Raw genomic sequence first — 22394 nt, 5'->3', positions numbered from 1 at the left:
TCCTGCAGAGGGCACATGGTATGCCCCTCCTTCACGTCCTGTAATCCATTCTGATCAGGCTGTTACTAGGGACAGATTTCACTTAACAGGCAGTGGACAGCAGACTGCAGGGGAGACCAAGTGGCCAAGACTTTAAAGCTGTTTATCATGGATCAGAAGTCATTTCAGTAAATTAAGTGACTTACAAAAATGTTAGGGATCACATAGACACCAAATGGAGGGGACTTGTTTGAAACACTGAAAATTTAAAAGCTATTGTCATATTGTGAGGACCGTGGCTGATTACTACTGCTTGGTTGTCTCCATCAGGTCCATACAGCTTAAAGTTACTCTGTACCCACAATCTGACCCCCGCAAACCGCTTGTACCTTCAGATAGCTGCTTTAAATCCAAGATCTGTCCCGGGGTACTTCAGCAGGTGATGCAGTTATTGTCCTTATTGTCAGGTAAATTCTATTCATCAGCTGTGTGAACACTGCACATGGGCTGGATCATTAAGGCACCTGTGCAGTGTTCACTGCAGAGGAATAGGAAAAATCCTGCCAGTGGCATTCCTAGTGATAAAGAGGGTGGGGAGGAGGGACAGAGGGGTGGTGCAAGGTTAGGGCACAGATACTCTAGGCCATGGCAGTTTGGCACAGGGCTGCAAGTTTAAAAAGTTGTTTTAGGACAATAACTGCATCACCTGCCAAACGGACCCCAGGACAGATCTTGGATTAAAAGCAGCTGGCGGTACAAGCGGTTTGGGGGGGGGGGCAGATTGTGGGTACAGAGTCACTTTAATGGAGCTGTCACACACACTTAGGAAAGCCTCTTCATTTAACCAGGATGACATGGAAGCACAATTGTCCGTGGTTGACCCCCTTGGATCATTACCTATCCTGTAAATAAATTCAAAACCATGAAGTAAAACGTTTTTTTTTTCTTGCATCCAAACAATACACAAGCTTTGCTTCCCACGTATTGAACCTAGATATGTACCAGGATCCTGAAGACAGCTGTACCTAGCCGAAAACCAACCATTCAGATTAACAATCGTTTTGTTTAAAGAAGCATTCCGGAAATTTTTCTTTTATCTGTCCCCCCGATGCATATACTTACCAGCGATGATCGGTGTTCCGCAGAGCCATTCAAATCCTACAGGAGTTCACGTCACTGTTCTTCTGACCCCTCATCTGTCTCCACGTTGTTTAAAGGCCAGAAGTCCCGCTCTCCTATAGAGAATACATTGCAGAGTGTGACTTCAGGCCTTCAATCAACATGGAGACAGAAGAGTGGTGACATGAACGTGCGCGGGATTTGAACGGTGCTGCAGGAACGGAACAGACACTGATCATCGCTGGCGAGTTCACGCGTCAGCACACAGTAGGGGGACAGATAAGAGAAATTTCCGGAATGTTTCTTTAACCTCTTAAGGACGGAGCCAATTTTCGTTTTTGCGTTTTCATTTTTTCCTCCTTGTGTTTAAAAGGCCATAGCGGTTGCATTTTTCCACCTACAGACCCACATGAGCCCTTATTTTTTGCGTCACTAATTGTACTTTGCAATGAAAGGCTACACGCGTCACCCGGGATGCCAGATGTAAGCTGATCGTGGTGTTTCAACATGCTGAAAAATCACAGTTATGTAAGCGACAGTCTGCTCCTCGTAATAGAAGCGTTGACAGCAGACTGCCTGGGCTGCTTGAACGATCTAAGAATCGTTGTCTTCACCCTTTATTTCAAAGCTGGGAAAATCACACCCGCCAAGTCACAGTCAGTGTTTTAAGAAGCTGTCATCAGTCTTTCAGAATAATATCATTTTCATAGCAGTGTATCCCATTCCAGAAAATATGTATCTCATATAAGACCATGATGTACAACAGGGCATAAAGGGCAGTATCATAACATGATTGGAGCAGGTGGAGTTATTCAGAATGAAAATCTTCTTGTAAATTACACAGATTGTATCTAGTGTCGTCAATACCTAGAATCGGTTGTGTTTTTGCTGAATTCACAGACATAAATAGGAAAGAAAGCACACAATGTAAACTTACTAATGTAATGAACCGACAAGTCCATAATCTGTGGCTAATATACAATGCAAAGAATGACATCCTAAAACTGGAAGAAAAAAAACTAAATAACCAAGGCAAGGTCCATTAGGCAACTAATTTTTATTGTTCCAGTGCAACAAAAATGTAAAAATTAAAGCAATTCTGCAATTAGGTTCACAAATCTTTTGTGTTTATGGCTCATATATAGACCTATATGTTTCCATGCTAACATATTATATCTGTGTAGTCTGATCCTGCATCATACCCACTTATATCTGCCCCTTTCTAAATTAAATTTAATAGGGTAGCAAGAAGCAGGGGAAGAAAAAAAGGGAAATGACTTCAGAATCAGACTGAACAGAATTTAGTTTTTATTGCCCGCTAAGACAAAAACACTTGGGTCTACACAGGACCCCGTAGATAGAAAGTTATTATAGAGGTTTTGCAAAATTGCTTTTTTTTTTTTTTTTATCAATTTTTACTAAAGGTAAACATCTTCTTTCAGGAAAGATTCACACATATAGCATCGCAGCGGATTTTACACTGTGAAATTTCAGCAAAATGAGATGTGATACTGAGTACAGTTATGGCCCATTCAGCCAATCAGTGACCTGGGAGCCAGAGAAGTCAGAAGCATGGGCAGGTAATCTATTAACTTGCTTACAGCCAGTCAGCTAATGAGTTAAGCAGGCAGTGGCTACATTTTCGCAGAGGAATGAAAATCTGCTGCAAGTATGCAAAGCCTTAGGCCATAACAGTACCAAGCATCACAGCGGATTTCACTGCAAAACTCACAGCCTGAAATACGATTCGATGCAGCATGTGTGAATTTAACCTAAAAGGGTATTCCGATGTATTGTAAACAATGTACAGACTGCTATGTGTATAAAAACAACAAACTGGACCATACTCACCTTGCAGAGTCCAGCACTGACATGCTGTTCTGCCCTGGTCTCTGTTTAATTACCCAGATGACGTTGCATCTGATTAGGAAAACCAGTAGAACCAGGATGGAACAGCGTAAAGGCGCTGGACTGGGTGAGGTGAGTATGGTCTAGTTTGTTATTTTATATGCATAGCAGCCTGTTCTTTTCTTTAACAAAAACCATGTACAGAACAAAAGTAGGCACATACTTAAATGCAAAGAATATGTAACAACAAAGTTTTCTAAAGGTTAATATTACATTCTCTTTTTTTTTAATTCCTAGAAAGATATTTCCAAATATAAATAATTACAAAGACATCTGCTATCTTCTATTCATAAATATACAAAAAAGCAAGAATCCCATAACTGCGAAATAAGGTGAAGAATAAGGCAGTGACTTTCTTCTTAGCTCTTCTTAGATTGCTCCACATGTAGCCGTAGAATCAAGTCTCTAATCTCATCCCTTTTATTCTTAACTACACTTGCAGGAAACCAGTTCTCTAAACGCATCGGAGGTTCAAAGCTTTCTATAGGTTTCTGTAGGACAAAGAAAAAAAAATAAGCAATTCAAACTTGTCAGGAATATCATTTGTGAATAATATTAATGTGATGTTAAATACTTTCGTGTCAAAAAAGACAACAGTAGTATAGGAGTGATACATTTGGCTAAGCATAAAAAATTATATGTATAGCTTCCAGAGCACAGGAGTCTCTTCCTCAGTCCTCATAAAGAGCCCCCCATTATATGTATAGCTTCCAGAGCACAGGAGTCTCTTCCTCAGTCCTCATAAAGAGCCCCCTGTGCTCTGAAAGCTTGCATATCTATCCATCTAGAGGTAAATTATGATATTATTTACTGAAAAGTGCAGCTGGTCGCGGCCTGTGATTGGCTGAGTGGCCTGTCAGCTGAGACAGGCCGCTTTGAAGCTGGAGCGCGCGGACCTGGGAAGAAGCACAGAGGAAGAGGAGCCCTGCCACAGGTGGGCAGGTAATGTATACAGTTTAAACAAGGGCTGCAAGGACATCGGTAACAATGTCCCTGCAGCCCTTGTTAAACAATTATCGGGCCGTGTAATAGACCCAGTAAACAGGTATTACCGGGCCCCCATCGGTGTAATACACCCTAACCCTCCCAGCATTACAAACAAGCTACAATGTTGCTGAATAAGCCTGCCAGGGACTTGTTTACATCAGCTGTCTCAGAAAGCAAGGGGGGAGGAGTGGGCCGAGAACAGAGATGGACTAAACAGCTCTCACACAGTTTTTTGTGTCATAAGTAGAAAAGAGCAGCTCAGAACTGAGGGAAAGAGACAGATAAGGTACTGAATTGTTAGTTTCCAGGAGAGGGGATGTTTCATCATCTATTTTACCTAACTGGATAACCCCTTTAACATTCCAGCTCTTGTATCCCTTGTAACTTACTGTGCAACATAACACATTATCACATCTGATACTGTACACACCTGAGCAAAGCTTTCCACGTATTGTAGGAGGTACAAACCACAGTCTGTGCTGTTATTCTGTTTCGGAACCTTGGGATATAAGTCTCTCATGCTGGACCTGCTAAATTCCCTTGGAGTTTTGCGTCTGACTTCCCACTCAGCCTTCAAATACCTTCCATAGATAGGAGAATAATGGAATAAAACCACTGGAAAAACACATTACATTAAATTTGTTCAAAAAGTATACATAAGATGCTGCAAAGTCCATGCCAAATCACAAACCATGAGAATGTTTGACTTTAGGATCACAGTAAGACAGTAAAGAGACAGGCTTACGAATCTTTGCAACTCATTTAAAGGAACTACATTTGAATCTATGACCGATCTAATCGATCTATGAGAGGTCAGTGCTGTGTATATACAATTCCCCCAGGGGAACTTCTAGTTTATGTAAAAAAAAAAAAGTAAAAAAAGTGTTTTTTATTAATAAAAAAATCCCCTCCCCTAATAAAAGTCCAAATCACCCCCCTTTTCCCATTTTAAAAATATAAATTAATAAATAAATAAACAAACATATTTGGTATGGCCGCGCACGTAATCGCCAGAACTATTAAATTACATTCCTGATCTCGCACGGTAAACGGCGTCAGCGCCCCAAAAAATCTAAAGTGCAAAATTGCGCATTTTTGGTCGCATCAAATCCAGAGAAAATGTAATAAAAAGTGATCAAAAAGTCGCATATACGCAATCAAGGTACCGTTAGAAAGAACACATTATGGCGCAAAAAATGACATCTCACACAGCCCCATAGATCAAAGAATAAAAGCGCTATAAGTCTGGGAATGGAGCGATTTTAAGGAACATATATTTGTTAACAATGGTTTGCATTTTTTAAAAGCCATCAGATAATATAAAAGTTATACATGTTACAGATCATTGTAATCGTAACGACTTGAGGAACATGCATAACAAGTCAGTTTTACCATAGGGCGAACGGCGTAAATGCAAAACTCCCCACAATCAAAACAAATTTGTTTGTTTTTTCCAATTTGAAAGCGCAAATGATTTTTTTCCGGTTTCGCAGCATATTTTATGGAAAAATAATGCCTGTCATTGCAAAGTACAATCGGTTTCGCAAAAAAGTAAGCACTCATATAAGTCTCTAGGTGAAAAAATGCAAGCGCTATGGACTTTTAAACATAAAATGGAAAAAGCAAAAGCGCAAGAAAAAAAAAAAAAAATTGGCTTTGACCTTAAGGGGTTAAAGCGACTCTGTACCCACAATCGGACACCCTCAAACCACTTGTACCATCAGATAGCTGCTTTTAATCCAAGATCTGTCCTGAGGTCCGTACGGCAGGGGATGCAATTATTGTCCTAAAAAATAACTTTTAAACTTGCAACCCTGTGCTAAAAGCCCATGGCCTAGATTGTGTATGCAGGGCCGCCGATAGGGCAGTACAAGTGGTACTGCCGTATGGGGCCCGGACCCTAAGAGACACGGGGGGGGCCCGGCGGGCCCGCCGGCCGCCGCCCCCCGACCGCTACGCTAGGGGGGTCCGCACGGCCCCCCTTGCCAACTGTTTTTGAGCATCCCGAAAAGCTGCGGCCACGCAGCTTCTCGGGATGCACTGATCGCTTTAATGTTCCGCCCGCACAGCGGGCGGAACATCAAAGCGATCAGAATACAGGAGAAGGACCTGTCAGCGTCCTCCTCCTGTATTCTCTCCCATAGGCTGCCGGCACTTCATACCAGCAGCCTATGGGAGGCCGGGCCGTGGTCATGTGCCCCTCCGGCAGGCGTGATGATGTGACGTCATCACGTCTGCCGGAAGTCCCGTCCCTGCGGCTCGCAAGATGGAGCCCGAAGAAGAGGAGGAAGAGCTGCTGCCTGCACAGCGCGGATTAGGTGAGTAGGATGTTTGTTTTTTTTAGGGGCACCTCTGGGGGCATTATTAGTGTATGGGGGCACCTCTGGGGGCATTATTAGTATATGGGGGCACCTCTGGGGGCATTATTAGTATATGGGGGCACCTCTGGGGGCATTATTGGTCTACGGGGGCACCTCTGGGGGCATTATTAGTGTATGGGGGCACCTCTGGGGGCATTATTGGTGTATGGGGGCACCTCTGGGGGCATTATTGGTGTATGGGGGCACCTCTGGGGGCATTATTAGTATATGGGGGCACCTCTGGGGGCATTATTGGTATATGGGGGCACCTCTGGGGGCATTATTGGTGTATGGGGGCACCTCTGGGGGCATTATTGGTGTATGGGGGCACCTCTGGGGGCATTATTGGTGTATGGGGGCACCTCTGGGGGCATTATTGGTGTATGGGGGCACCTCTGGGGGCATTATTAGTATATGGGGGCACCTCTGGGGGCATTATTAGTATATGGGGGCACCTCTGGGGGCATTATTAGTGTATGGGCGCACCTCTGGGGGCATTATTAGCTCATGGGGGAACCTCTGGGGGCATTATTAGTATATGGGGGGCACCTCTGGGGGCATTATTAGTATATGGGGGGCACCTCTGGGGGCATTATTAGCTCATGGGGGAACCTCTGGGGGCATTATTAGTATATGGGGGCACCTCTGGGGGCATTATTAGTTCATGGGGGCACCTCTGGGGGCATTATTAGTTCATGGGGGCACCTTTGGGGGCATTATTAGTTCATGGGGGCACCTTTGGGGGCATTATTAGTATATGGGGGCACCTTTGGGGGCATTATTAGTATATGGGGGCACCTCTGGGGGCATTATTAGTATATGGGGGCACCTCTGGGGGCATTATTAGTATATGGGGGCACCTCTGGGGGCATTATTAGTATATGGGGCCACCTCTGGGGGCATTATTAGTATATGGGGGCACCTCTGGGGGCATTATTAGCTCATGGGGGAACCTCTGGGGGCATTATTAGTATATGGGGGCACCTCTGGGGGCATTATTAGTGCATGGGGGTACCTCTGGGGGCATTATTAGTTCATGGGGGCCACCTCTAGGGGCATTATTAGCTCATGGGGGCACAGCTGGGAATCCTACATACAGGGGGCACAGCAGGGGATCCTACATACAGGGGACATCCCACACAGCGCAGTTACTATGGGAGCCTACAGGGGGGAGAAAGGAAAGGAAGTTGCTAGAAATGTGCGGAGCCTAAATTGTTTGTCTCGCAGGTTCTAAGGGGTTGAAACGTATCTGGAAGGAATCATCATGGAGGTCTGGGCCGGATGGAGAGGAAAAGGGAAAGTGACGCCTCAGATCAAAGAAGACGTCACCGGTGAGTCACTGTATGACACTTTTCTTATTTTGTAGAACATCATTTAGTAGGGGCGCCCCGAGGTGACAGCTACTACATTATCTGTACTCAGAGATATCACTGTGTTATCTGTTGTGTTACATAGGACTGCAGGTGACTACTACATTATCTGTACTCAGAGATATCACTGTGTTATCTGTAGTGTTACATAGGACTGCAGGTGACAGCTACTACATTATCTGTACTCAAGAGATATCACTGTGTTATCTGTGGTGTTACATAGGACTGCAGGTGACTACTACATTATCTGTACTCAGAGATATCACTGTGTTATCTGTGGTGTTACATAGGACTGCAGGTGACATCTACATTATCTGTACTCAGAGGGATATCACTGTGTTATCTGTGCTGTTACATAGGACTGCAGGTGACATCTACTACATGATCTATACTCAGAGGTATCACTGTGTTATCTGTGCTGTTACATAGGACTGCAGGTGAAATCTACTACATTATCTGTACTCAGAGATACCACTGTGTTATGTGGTGTTACATAGGACTGCAGGTGATATCAGGTGATTTCTCCAGGTTGCAGAAGTTCAAACTTCATCGTGCCCTGGTGTGCTGGTGTCTGTATGTGTGTATACATGTGTGCTGGTGTCTGTATGTCTGTATACATGTGTGCTGGTGTCTGTGTGAGAGATCAATTCTAGAGAACTGGCTCATATATCCCATTTTCCCCAGTGGCTTAAAATGTAACCTCTGTTATACAGTTATAAAATTGTAGAAATTAAATGTGAACAAGGTGCAATTCAAATAGACACTTACTTGTATAGCTGCCTCTTGTGCTCTGTATGCAGTGCATTATATTCACCCTTGCAACGTACAATTTATAGCGTGTCTACAAGCCCAGCGGGGCTCATTATGATGGAGACTAAAACTTATACAAAGTGGGGTAGGGGTTCCCCTGTATTCAGAATGCTGTTGAGTGCTAGGCAATGCCCCGTCTGGGATTATTGAATTTCGAGGGTCTATGCAGAGCAGGATAAAGACACCTCTGCTGCACAAACAGGATCTCCTAGAAAGCGTTCTCACCGCCATGTATTCGCTATCACTGGCTTGGGTGAGCTAAACTAGTCTGCCTGGGGGGGGGGTGATTTGTATATGCTCACTAACATGGAACAGCCTCATTATATTAGCCTTATCAACATATTCTATGTTAGTGAGCATACCGGGGGGGGGGGGGGATATTGGTGAACATATACAAATCAAACAGCCCCCCCCCAGACCCTCGAAATTCAATAACCCCAAACGGGGCATTGCCTAGTACTCAACAGCATTCTGAATACAGGGGAACCCCTACCCCACTCTTGTATAAGTTTTAGTCTCCATCATAATGAGCCCCGCTGGGCTTGTAGACACGCTATAAATTGTACGTTGCAAGGGTGAATATAATGCACTGCATACAGAGCACAAGAGGCAGCTATACAAGTAAGTGTCTATTTGAATTGCACCTTGTTCACATTTAATTTCTACAATTTTATAACTGTATAACAGAGGTTACATTTTAAGCCACTGGGGAAAATGGGGAATATGAGCCAGTTCTCTAGAATTGATCTGAACCAAATTATACCTCCCAGCAAGGCGTGGGGCAAACACACAATTTTTTTTTTTTTTTTTATTAATGTGGGGGGCCCAGACACTTTGGTTGTATGGGGCCCCGAAATTCCTGATGGCGGCCCTGTGTGTATGCATTAGGCTGGCACAACCTCACTGTCCCTCCTCCCCGCCCTCCTCATCATTAGGAATGCTCCAGGCAGATTCTCTACTATTCATCAGCTGTATGAGCACAGCACATGGGCTGGATCGTTAAGGCACCTGTGTAGTTTTGACTGCAGAGTAATAGGAAATATGGTGAAGAGGGCAGGGAGGAGGGACGGAGGGGTGGTGCAAAGTTAGAGCACAGGGCTGCAAGTTAAAAAATAGTTTTTTAGGACAATAACTGCATCACCTGCCGAGCGGACCCCAGGACAGATCTTGGATTACAGCAGCTATCTGAAGGAACTTAAGGCGACTCTGTAAAGACACTGAACACATGAACAAGGGGGCACAATATTAGGTAAGTTGGGAGGAAAGATCTAAAGCAATGTGAGGAAACATTACTTTATTTAGTAGATGCCTGGAACAAACTTTCAGCAGATGCAGTCGGCAGGTCTACAGCACCTGAATGTAAACATGCCTGGGATAAACATATATCCATCCTGAGCAAAGGAAATATCATAAGGGCAGACTAGATGGACCAGGTGGTCTTTTTCTGCTGACATCCTGTTAACCTTTTTCTAAGGCAATACATATATATATACACTCACCGGCCACTTTATTAGGTACACCTGTCCAACTGCACGTTACCACTTAATTTCTAATCAGCCAATCACATGGCGGCAACTCAGTGCATTTAGGCATGTAGACATGGTCAAGCATCAGTATGATGCAGTTCAAACCGAGCATCAGTATGGGGAAGAAAGGTGATTTGAGTGCCTTTGAACGTGGCATGGTTGTTGGTGCCAGAAGGGCTGGTCTGAGTATTTCAGAAACTGCTGATCTACTGGGATTTTCACGCACAACCATCTCTAGGGTTTACAGAGAATGGTCCGAAAAAGAAAAAACATCCAGTGAGCGGCAATTCTGGGGGCGGAAATGCCTTGTTGATGCCAGAGGTCAGAGGAGAATGGGCAGACTGGTTCGAGCTGATAGAAAGGCAACAGTGACTCAAATAGCCAACCGTTACAACCAAGGTAGGCAGAAGAGCATCTCTGAATGCACAGTACGTCGAACTTTGAGGCAGATGGGCTACAGCAGCAGAAGACCACACCGGGTGCCACTCCTTTCAGCTAAGAACAGGAAACTGAGGCTACAATTTGCACAAGCTCATCGAAATTGGACAGTAGAAGATTGGAAAAACGTTGCCTGGTCTGATGAGTCTCAATTTCTGCTGCGACATTCGGATGGTAGGGTCAGAATTTGGCGTCAACAACATGAAAGCATGGATCCATCCTGCCTTGTATCAACGGTTCAGGCTGGTGGTGGTGGTGTCATGGTGTGGGGAATATTTTCTTGGCACTCTTTGGGCCCCTTGGTACCAATTGAGCATCGTTGCAACTCCACAGCCTACCTGAGTATTGTTTCTGACCATGTCCATCCCTTTATGACCACAATGTACCCAACATCTGATGGCTACTTTCAGCAGGATAATGCGCCATGTCATAAAGCTAGAATCATCTCAGACTGGTTTCTTGAACATGACAATGAGTTCACTGTACTCAAATGGCCTCCACAGTCACCAGATCTCAATCCAATAGAGCATCTTTGGAATGTGGTGGAACGGGAGATTCGCATCATGGATGTGCAGCCGACAAAATCTGCGGCAACTGTGTGATGCCATCATGTCAATATGGACCAAAATCTCTGAGGAATGCTTCCAGCACCTTGTTGTATCTATGCCACGAAGAATTGAGGCAGTTCTGAAGGCAAAAGGGGGTCCAACCCGTTACTAGCCTGGTGTACCTAATAAAGTGGCCGGTGAGTGTATGTATGTATGTATATATAAATATATATATATATATATATATATATATATATATATATATATATATATATATATACACACACACAAATACTGCAAAAACTTAATAATATGTTGACAAAAACATTTAAAGGGGAACTATGAGCGGGTTAGACGAATCTAACCTGCTGATAGCCCCAATTGCACAGGACGTGCAGAGGATCAAGGTATGTCTCTTACTTTCATCCTCTGTGTTTAGTCGTTTGCTCCTTGGTCTGGTAAGACCATTAGGAGCATTACCCCTCCCCCATAGTGCCAATGAATGATTAGAAAGGGGAGCCAGCCGGCGGAACAGTGCTCCTAGCGGAGCCCCAGTGCTCCTAATGGCCTCACTGGACCGTGGAGTAAATGGCTAAGTGCACAGGAACGGGGCCGAGGATGCAGGACAGAGACGTACCTTCATCCTCTACACCTCCTGTGCAATAGGGGGCAGTTTAGATTATAACTTTCTGATAGTTCTTCATAAAATTTTCTTTTTGTTTGTTTTTAAAGAACTGCAAGAAATTTTTGCAGTTCAAGCTAAATAATTTCTGGAATAAGTTTTGTTTTTGCTTCAAATGGAATGCTCCTGAAAGGGAAGCTAACAGAAAGATGACCGTTTTGGGCTCCAGCTTACTTTTATTTCTTATCTACAAGGTATTTCATTACATGCAGACTCTTCATTGGCATCCTTTAATGTTTACATATTTTGTGGTAGAATAAAAGCAATGTCAGTTATGTGTACTGTATGATTGACTATTATATTGTGTGTACAATACAGGTAACAGTAACTGCATGGAGCTACAAAACATTAGCTCATGTAATTCTAACCTTAAACAAGTACACGCTCACAAAGCATTACACAGACTGTTCAGTTATATAATCTACTTTGGCACTGAGGCTGTCAGCCAGCATAACATCAGTATAACAGACCAGACCATGGTGGCCTGGCAGACGGCAATTCACTGTCACCAAGCAGTATATAGCTGAGAACGTTTGTTTACCTGAGGCTTTCAACGAATGCCAAACAGTAGCATTGGTCACCCATAAGGTATAAAGTTAAAATAAAAAACATTTAAACTTTTATTTTTCCTAAGGGTCCGTTCACATGTACAGGATCTGCAGCAGATTTGATGCTACCCTCAGGGTAGCTTCACTAGTAAAGTATTGCAGCGGATTTGACGGTGCGGATCCACAGCAGATTTGATCTAAATAACTGAACACCGCATCAAATCTGCACCATCAAATCTGCTGTGGATCCTGTATGTGAAAACGTACCCCTAAGAAATATTGCAACATATATGGGCTTGACAGAAGCCAAAAAGGCTCTCTTTTGGCTTCTGTTGCGTATCAAAGTGGTACGGACACACTTAGGGTTCTATTAGACAAAGCGATTATTAGGTTTCACTGATTAACAATAGATGATTGCAAAGTAGTGCTTTTAGGAACGACCTGAAATCATTCACCATAATACACAGAACAATAGTCGCCAGTAATGGTTGTAATTATGCAATCACGAACGTTTGCATACTCTAGTCTACGAATATTCGTAATTACAAACAAACGATGTGTACATACACCGAAAGATTTGCAAGCGATTATCAAAGATTAACAATGATTTAATGATTAGCTCAAATGATGCAATCAACGACATATGAACGAATTGTCGTAAGTCGTTTAATTGTTGCCTACATACACACGGAAAGATTATTGTTTAAATGTGAACGATTTATTAATCACTGTGTGTAATAGGGCCCTTACATTATGAGACTGTCTAGGTCACATGGAAAAAAGCCAGAGGAAAAAGTGCTTAGCACAGGCTCCTCCCAGAAAGTTATAACAAGCGTCAGGATATGAATACTTAGACCTCCACCGATCAAAACATTTGACATGTGTCTAGGAAATGTAAAAAGTTTACTGAAAGCTCAGTGATGTTCTATAGCCCTGGCTATGTGGCAATTTGAGTCTGACGTTTAAAGGTTGAGGGTCTCATTTCATAGAGTATGTTCACACTGAGCAAGTACGGTGGATCTCTCCGCTGCGGAATCCCACAGTGCTCAGTGTCCTGATGTGAGTGAATGAAAGTGCGCATGCTCCTCTGCTGCCACCGCTCTCTGCTCGGGGAAGTGACATGTCACTTCTTTGAGCGGAGCGCTGCGGCTGTGGAGGAGCGCGCGCTCTCCCATAGACGGGCTATGGCACTCAGCCTTTTTTACTCAGTGTGAACATACCCATAAAGTGTAAATTTGAATGATTTCATTATAGCAATATTTGAGTTGCAATAAAAGTCTTTGCAGATGTCAGATGGACTGTGATATCTTTAGGGCTGTGATGGTAACATAAGAAAGGGAAAACACAAAATATGCAAGTCACTCACTCTCGCAAAACCTGCACAGTAGTCTTTGCAGATCCAGTTTTCAGGGAATCAAAGATGAGCAGACATGGCCTGTGTGGAGGGAAAAACATTTATCATTACTACACCCTCATAGAAGACATTTGCAGACATTATTATTCACTACATTCTCATTGGAACTGCATTTTAGATAAAATATCATCAGTGTCAAAAGGAATCAGTAAAAAAAAAAATCAGATGATAATCAGATGGTTAGTTGTCAAAAATGTTTGGTTTATGGCTACATGGCTATTTGCCAGGCCACTTTAAAGGGATAAAAAGAACCTCTGATCACTTGAAACACTTGTTACTGCACATTTTCCCAATAAAAAGCAGATCCTAACCCCACTCAAAATGAGGACTGAAGGTCAGGTACATCTTGGAAGAGTCACCCCATAATGCAAGCTGAGCTACAATGTTACCGCTACCAACGAACAATCATCTGTGGGAAAATGGAAGGTTGCTGAAAAAAAATGTACGCTTTATGATAGATAGATAGATAGATAGATAGATAGATAGATAGATAGCACTTACATTTCAAAATAAGTAAGGTTTTTAAAGAAACAGAGTTAAGAAGCAATTTGGTAAAGCTGGCAGCGATTTGTTAAAAAACAACAAAAAAAAACAAAAAACAAGATTTAGGAATGCACTTAAGACGACTAATGAATGACTCTACACACTTGTGAACATAAGGAGCTGAATTTGTCATCACCATATGGTGAGAGAGGATTAGATAGGTCAGGAATCTTCTTGTCTTTGTTAATGTTGACCATGTCTGTTTGCATTATAGTTAAATAATAGGCTTTACTATGGTCAGCGATGGCAAAATTGCAGTTTTATAAAGATGTTAATTAAATAAACCTCACATTATATGTTTTAACACATTTATAAATAAAGGGTTCTTGTCTTGCTCAGTTTCATGCTGCAGGAACGACAGGCAGGGCAAAACACAGACAGGCTCCCTTAATGCTGTATGATTTGCTCTGAATGGATGAGCTGTTTCAGAGGAATCATCATTATAGCGTCTGCCAGGTCATTAGGCAGTCTCCAGCGGGTTCTCGCTGTCCACTCACCTTGATTAAAGGGGCTAGCTACTTTCTAATCAAATATAGAAAATGTATGGTGATAAAATAGTTAGGTTACTTACTTAGCCATACTGTAGTCCTGCTGTGTCCTGTTACTCATATGTGAAGTCCTCTCCCCTTCTTACCCTTTCCTTCAGAGCAGTTTGGATTGCAATCCTGTGCATAAGATGTCTGAGCATGGAGGGACATGTGACCATTCCCCTCACAGTGTCCTCCACTGTGACTGCACTAGTTGGAAAGATGCTGGGTAACATGAATGTCACATGCTCCTCCACGCACAGCCATCTTATGCACAGGATCACTGTACAAACTGTATTGAAGAAGTGAGGAGCAACTGAGGACTACACCTATCTGAGCAAAGTGACCCAGCAGGATTACAATATGTATAAGTAACCTAACCAATGAATTACCATACATTTCTTAGATTTGATAAGAAAGTGGCTATTCTTTTTAAAAGATCTATTTTTGTATAGGGAGATATCTACCAAATAAAAGGAAATCAGTCACATGGATTGATCCCATTAAAGCACCAACACTGCATTATACATGTTAAAGTGACTCTGCACCCACAATCCCCCCCCCCCCCCCAAACAGATGCCGTTATTGTCCTAAAAAAAAAAATTAGCTTGCAGCCCTATGTCAAATTGGCATGGCCTAGAGTAACTGTGCCCTAGGCCTGCATCATCTATCCCTCCTCCCCGCCTTCTTCATCATTAGGAGCACCCCAGGCAGGATTTCTCCTATTCATCAACAGTCTTAACAAGGCACATGTGCCAGATAGTTAAGACACATGTTCAGTGTTCAGACAAGTAATGAATGAAGAGAAACTCCGCTTGGGGCATCCCTAATGGTGAAGAGGGAAGGGAGAAGGGACGGAGAGGTGGTGCAGGCCTAGGACATGGGTACTCTAGGCCACACCAATTTGAGGCAGGGCTGCAAGTTTTTAAGTTGTTATTAAGGACAATGACTGCACCACCTGCCGAGTGGACCCCAGGACAGAACTTAGATTAAAAGCAGCTATCTGAAGGCAAAAGTGGTCTTTTTGTGTGTGTGTGTGTGTGTGTGTGTGGGGGGGGGAATGTCACTTTAATGTTGCTACCTTATCCTTAAAGGGGTTAGCCAGCCTTAGGTACTTCTTTTATAATGCTGCCCTGTTGGAGAACATAATAAGCATATCGTGCTTACTAGAGATGTCGATCCGAACCCGAACGTTCGGTATTTGATTAGCTGGGGCTGCAGAACTTGGATAAAGCTCTAAGGTTGTCTGGAAAACATGGATACAGCCAATGACTATATCCATGTTTTCCACATGGCCTTAGGGCTTTATCCAACTTCAGCAGCCACCGCTAATCAAATGCCGAAAGTTCGGGTTCGGATGGACTCGAGCATGCTTGAGGTTCGCTCATCTCTAGTGCTTACCTCTCCTCGCTCCCTCAGTGTCCTTTTGTGGTGTCTCCGGTGTCCTCTGCTGACTGTAGCAATGCCACTTCAGAGATGGACTTCGGGGGTGACAGCCTGCTCAGCCAATCACTGGCTACTGGGCTGTCCTGTCTCAGGCAGTGATTGGCTGAGCGGGCTGTCACTCCTGAGGCAAGTTCTTCCCAGAATTAGCGGCGGCTGCAGCAGGAGAGATAAGCGAACTGTGACACTTCTAGGTCCCTTGCTGTCAGGACATAGCAACCTCTCACGTCTGCAGAGCATGATCACAGGCAGAGTGCTGCTACTAGTTGCGCTCTGCTCCCAGCCCTGATACCCACTTACAGCTGATTTGCATGGGATTGGGAATAGATTGAAACATTATTTTTTGTCAATTGCAGGACCCAAAATTCAAGTAAAAGATAAGGTAGGCACAACGTTAATAACATGTATAAGTCACTGTAAGTGCTTTAAAGGACAACTCCCACAAAAATTTTTTTTTGCTCATTTAACACACATTACAAAGTTATATAACTTTGTAATGTGGTTAAATACCCGGCCTGGCCCCCTTCCCCCACTTTCGGACCCCCGACCCCCCACCCCGGAAGTTAAAGAATGTATACATTACCTATTACGATCGTCACGGTCCTCTTCTCCGGGGCGGCATCTGGTGACGACGACGTCAGAGCCGAGGGGCGGTCCGGGTCTTCTTCCTCCTCGGCGTCTTCATGCAAAGTGAATGGGGATGAAAAGGCTGCTGGTGCACATGCGCACCAGCAGCCTTTTCATTGGCTGGAGCGCATCACATGGCTTCCAGCTTGCTCAGCCCTGATTGGCTGAGCTTGCTGGAAGCCATGTGATGCGCTCTAGCTAATGAAAATGCTGCCGGTGCGCAAGCGCACTGGCAGCCTTTTCCATCCCCTGGACCCGGAAGTCGGAGACATCGCTGGATGGCGGACGGCGGCGACGGAGAGGCGGACGGCGGGCGAATCGAGTGGTGATCGTCACCGGAGGGATGGTGAGTATGGTGTCTGTGTGTGTCTGTGTTTTTTTTTTTTTTTTGGGGTCCCGCGGGAGTTGTCCTTTAATGGTGTCCATCCATGTGGCTGGATCCCTTTAAATTGCTGCGGACAACCATTCCGAGTGAATTCTACAGCACTGTGACAAGGAAGTCTGTCTCTGTTCTATTCTGCTCACTAGCTAAACAGCATGAGAGATTTAAGAGAGAACTGTACAAAACATTAGGGAATGGGATTATAGGTTACCTTTTACAGATTTTACCATCGTGCTTGATCTTTATTTTCTAAAAAAAACAAAACAAAAAAAAACACATTAAACTATGTCAAATGTTACCAGCTCACAACGCAATGTACTGAGAATGAGGACTGAGTCAGGCCATAAGGTAGTAATGTAAATGTTGCCTCCCAGTGGCATTCATTGAAACTTACTGAAATATTTTATTATTATAGCTTCTTATCTTTTAAAGGCTCATACAGAATTGAGACTGATAGGACACATGTCTCTAACAGAGTTCCCACTTTATAAGAGACATGTGCCCTATCAGTCTCATTTCTGTATGTGTTCAGTGTACATATACATATGCAGTGTATCAGGTTCGTCTGTATGAACCTACTATTAGTTTCTGTTTAACAGAGAGAACCCAACATATCTGCTGAATCTGGTAAACTTGTAGTAAAAAAACTAAAAACTTACTGAATTTAAGGGATTGCGGCTTATTCCTGAGCTTGTAGAATCTAAAACATGAAAATAGCATGAGACATTTACCAGCTTCTTTCCATTAACAGCAAGGCAAGTTTGTGCCACATGACACCCCTGGAGCTGTCTTATCACAGACAATCCTATTTATACACCAATATATGACGACAATTCTTCTCATATGACTTCTAGGAAAAAGTGCAATATGAAGACAACAGCTACTAAACTAAACTATGTTAACAGAATGACACAAAGATGGCGGTTCCACAGCTATAATTGGATGTGTAGCTGTGGAAGAATATTGTGAAAGAATTTAAAGTTATAAAACTTTATAACCCAGCGCTGGAACAGGGAGGTAAGTCCCCTGCACCGTTTAAAACCACCCTCTCTCCGGCCATTGGTAATAAATACCCCCGGACCGGAGTACCCCTTTAGGCTGCGTTCACACTACGTATATTTCAGTCAGTATATTTCAGTCAGTATTGCAACCAAAACCAGGAGTGGATTAAAAACATAGAAAGGATCTGTTCACACAATGGTGAAATTGAGTGGATGGCCGCCATATAACAGTAAATAACGGCCATTATTTCAATATAACAGCCGTTGTTTTAAAATAACAGCAAATATTTGCCATTAAATGGCGGCCATCCACTCAATTTCAACATTGTGTGAACAGATCCTTTCTGTGTTTTTAATCCACTCCTGGTTTTGGTTGCAATACTGACTGAAATAAACATATACTGACTGAAATATACGTAGTGTGAACGCAGCCTTAAGGTGTACATGTCACAAAGCCACAATTCCACATCAGCAGCATGATCCACTGCTTATCTGGCAGTTCAGGTCACCATGAATACAAAGATGCACTGAGACTGTAATCCGTGCGACCCCCATTGGATCCTATGGTGGTCACACACATCCATGGAGGCCCAAACCTCCAGATTAGCAGTGGATCTTGCTTCTGATATGAAAGCAGCCCATTGTGACAGGTATACATTAAGTTAAATCTTCAGTTGACTCTGGCGGCCGCGCGCATCTCTGCTGCTTCCATAGGCTTCATTCTGTGTTTAGTCAGATGCCGCCGCCCACTGTAAGAATGAACCCGCTTATTCTTGAGGTGGACGGCGAAATCTTGTAAACCACAGAATGAACTTTATGGGAGCAGCAGAGTTGCGCGCGGCTGCGAGCTGCAGAATCCGCAACGGGTGTTCCGTCGAGATTCCATAGTGTGCACATAGGAGTTACCCGAAAATGCCGCTGAGGATGATGGAAAGAAAATTATCTTCATTCCCTGCATGTCGTGCATTATGAAAACATAACAGCTGCATACAGTGTTACTATAATTGAGCTTCACCTAATGTCTATTTTAATGCATGTTAGCATTAGATTAGACTTTACAAAGAAAGCCATTGGTATCAGTAGTTCTGCAAACATAGCAGCTTGTCCAAGAGCGAGTTGTAATTAATAGTTATCCCCACTTGCTCTGCTACACTGTGCAACGGCTGCAGCGCTCCTGACAATGACAGCTTCCCTTAATGCTGCATGCAGTAGTGCTAGTTGTATAGCTGTGCTGGGACAAGAGAATGAGCAGCCCTGCAGTTGTCTTCACAGCCACTGGTGGCAGCAGAGGGGCGGTGTCACCCCTTGTTGCTGCCACTTAAAGGGGTTGGCCACTTTACAGTAAAATAGTTCAGTGTACAGTATTAGTAAGTGTACTAGCTGTATATACTGACAGCAGTTACCTGTGTACCTCATAGAGCTAAAATCAGACTCCCCTCCTCCAGGCTGGGCTGCCCTGCTCTGTGGTGTTTTGGTCCATAAGATGGCCGACATGGAGGAGCATGTGACCATGCCCCGCCCCCCAGTGTCCACCACTGAGCCTTTATGTGTCTATGGAGGACATAGGGGACAGGGCATGGTCACATGCTCCTCCATGTCGGCCATTTTATGGACAGAAAGAAAACAGAGCAGGGGAGCCCAGCCTGGTGAAGGGGAGTCTTATTTAGCTCTATGAAGTACACAGGGAGCTGCTGTCAGTATATACAGTGAGCACACTTACTAATACTTTGTACTGACCTATTTTACTATAAAGTGGCCAACCCCTTTAACCCTTAGACGACCCAGGGCGTATAGTTACGCCATGGAAGTCTGTCCCCAGACGACCTAGGGCGTAACTGTACGCCCTGGGTGTTATTCCCGCTATGAAGCGCGCTCCGGAGCGGAGCGCGCTTCATAGGAGGTGGGGGCCGGCTGCAGTGAGCAGCCGGGACCTCACCGGCAATGACACGCTGCAGCGATCGCGCTGCCGCGTGTCATTAACCCCTTAAACGCCGCGATCGCGGCGCGACCGCGGCGTTTAAGTGTAAGTGACAGGGGGAGTCCCCTGTCACTTACCGATCGGGACCCCCGCAGTGTGACTGCGGGGGTCCCGATCGGTAAAACGGACTGCCGGAGGTCCCTTACCTGCCTCCATGCGGTCCGATCGGCGCTCTGCTACTCTAAGCCTGCACAGGCAGGCTCAATGAGCAGAGCGCCGATAACACTGATCAATGCTATGCCTATGGCATAGCATTCATCAGTGTAGAAATCCAAGTAATGAATGTAAAAGTCCCCCAAAGGGACTTCAAATGTGTAAAAAAAAAAAGTTAAAAACACTAACACACTACCCCAAAACCCCTCCCCCAATAAAAGTTGAAATCACCCCCCTATCCTATTATATAAATAAAACATATAAAAATAAATAAATAGATAAACATATAATATACCGTAGCGTGCGTAATTGTCCGATCTATTAAAATATAACAAGCGTCATTGCGAACGGTAAACGGCGTACACGAAAAGAGGGGAAAAAGTGCGCAGATTACCGATTTTATGTTACATTATATATATAAAAAAATTAATAAAAAGTGATCAAAACGTCCGATCTTCACAAATATGGTATTAATAAAAACTAGAGATCATGGCGGAAAAAATGACACCCCATACAGCCCCGTAGGTGAAAAAATAAAACTGTTATAAGTGTCACAATAGTCCCATTTTATTTATAATTAATTGCCAAAAAAAAGGATTTCATAAAAAAATACATATATAACATTAGAGAATCTGTGTAACCTGCATATGGTTGTGTTCGGGCTGACCTATAGAATAATTGTATCATGTCGCTGTTACCATATAGTGCATTACGTAGACACAGGAACCCCCCAAACGTTACCATATTGCATTCTTTTTTGCGATTTCACCAATTTATATCTTCATAAATAATATATTTGGAATTCCATCATACATGTTATGGTAAAATGAATGACGCCATTACAAAGTACAACTATTCCTGTAACAAACAAGCCCCCACATGGCCTGTAGATAAAAAACTGAAAGTGCTAGAGCTCTTAGAAGGGGAGGAGGGAAAAACGGAAACACTAAGATCAAAATTTGCGCGGTCCACTGGGTCATTTTGGGCCTGGTCCTCAAAGGGTTAATGTAAAAAAATATATATTTATTTACATTCTGTTAAATAAAGTTATATAGCAACATTATATAACTTTCTTTAAAAAATATATATTGAGAGTATATAAACACATATTATATATAACACAGATTCTGCTTCAAATCTGCTGAAAATCCTGTATGTGTGAATGGACCCTTAAAGAGTTACTGTCATATATATATATTTCCCCCCCCCCCCCCAGAAATCTATAGTCCAGGCAATTTTAAGAAACTTTGTAATTGGGTTTATTAGGCAAATATGCCATTATCTGCATTCAAAAAGACTTTTTCCAGATCCACCCCTCTCCCTTCCTCTCTCTCTCATCCACTGCTCATTATTAGGAAATTGTCTTGTTGCATCAGACATGCCCCTGTCTGTTCTATGGAGAGGGGAGGAGCGAGATTAGACACCAGCAGAGAACAAAGGATTACACAGCAGGAGCTGCATGAAAGCTGTATTCAGAGGTCAGTGCTGACTTAAGAGGAGATAGCCTGGTGATGTAGCTGTAAATTTACTCTTTGTTGTCCTGTTTTGGTGCCTCATCTCCCTCCACCCCTCCCTTTTCCATAGACAATCATGAAGACAGGGGGGAGAGCTTCAAACTGCTTTTTCATGATAAAAATGCATTTTTCAGCTAATAAACCCAACTACAAAGTTTTTTTAAATCGCCTGTACTATTGATCTCTGGGGAAAAAAATTAAACGACAGTGACACTTTAAGGTATGTAAAGTCAAAATTTTACAAAGACAAGTAATAGTGACAAATAACAAAACAGAGGCATGAAAATACACCTTGAGAGTCGCTGCTGCTTCCTTCCTCTTGAGTTTCCTCTTTCTTTGACAAACGGTCATTGAATATGATAACTGACCCACTACTCGGACTATCTCTTTTATCCACATCCTGAATGTCACTTGGTTCTCTTCTATCTTCATAAACTGCTGTTTCCATCCAGGGAAAACATATCACTACGAGATACCAGTGGGAACTGAAGAATAAAAAATAACAGGAGTGTTACTAATGTGATATTACTGATATAC

At 43.4% G+C, this 22394-nt stretch overlaps 1 protein-coding gene across 9 annotated transcripts in view; it reads right to left on the bottom strand.

Moving 5' to 3' along the window:
* Positions 1-2136: 2136 nt before the first annotated feature.
* SENP7 (SUMO specific peptidase 7) overlaps positions 2137-22394 on the bottom strand; it is a 60682-nt gene continuing 40424 nt past the window's right edge. For all 9 annotated transcript variants that reach the window (XM_069971028.1, XM_069971029.1, XM_069971026.1 and 6 more), the window contains 6 exons: positions 22149-22342; positions 17871-17911; positions 17423-17460; positions 13642-13710; positions 4424-4574; positions 2137-3497 (listed from right to left, as the gene is read on the bottom strand). In XM_069971028.1, the coding sequence (XP_069827129.1) occupies positions 3366-3497; positions 4424-4574; positions 13642-13710; positions 17423-17460; positions 17871-17911; positions 22149-22342 (625 nt within the window). In that variant the 3' untranslated portion in view covers positions 2137-3365. The remainder of the gene's footprint in view (positions 3498-4423; positions 4575-13641; positions 13711-17422; positions 17461-17870; positions 17912-22148; positions 22343-22394) is intronic.

This window comes from Dendropsophus ebraccatus, chromosome 5, assembly GCF_027789765.1.
Source record: "Dendropsophus ebraccatus isolate aDenEbr1 chromosome 5, aDenEbr1.pat, whole genome shotgun sequence".
In the NCBI taxonomy this organism is placed as follows: Eukaryota; Metazoa; Chordata; class Amphibia; order Anura; family Hylidae; genus Dendropsophus; species Dendropsophus ebraccatus.
This window is presented reverse-complemented; position numbering and strand designations above follow the sequence as displayed.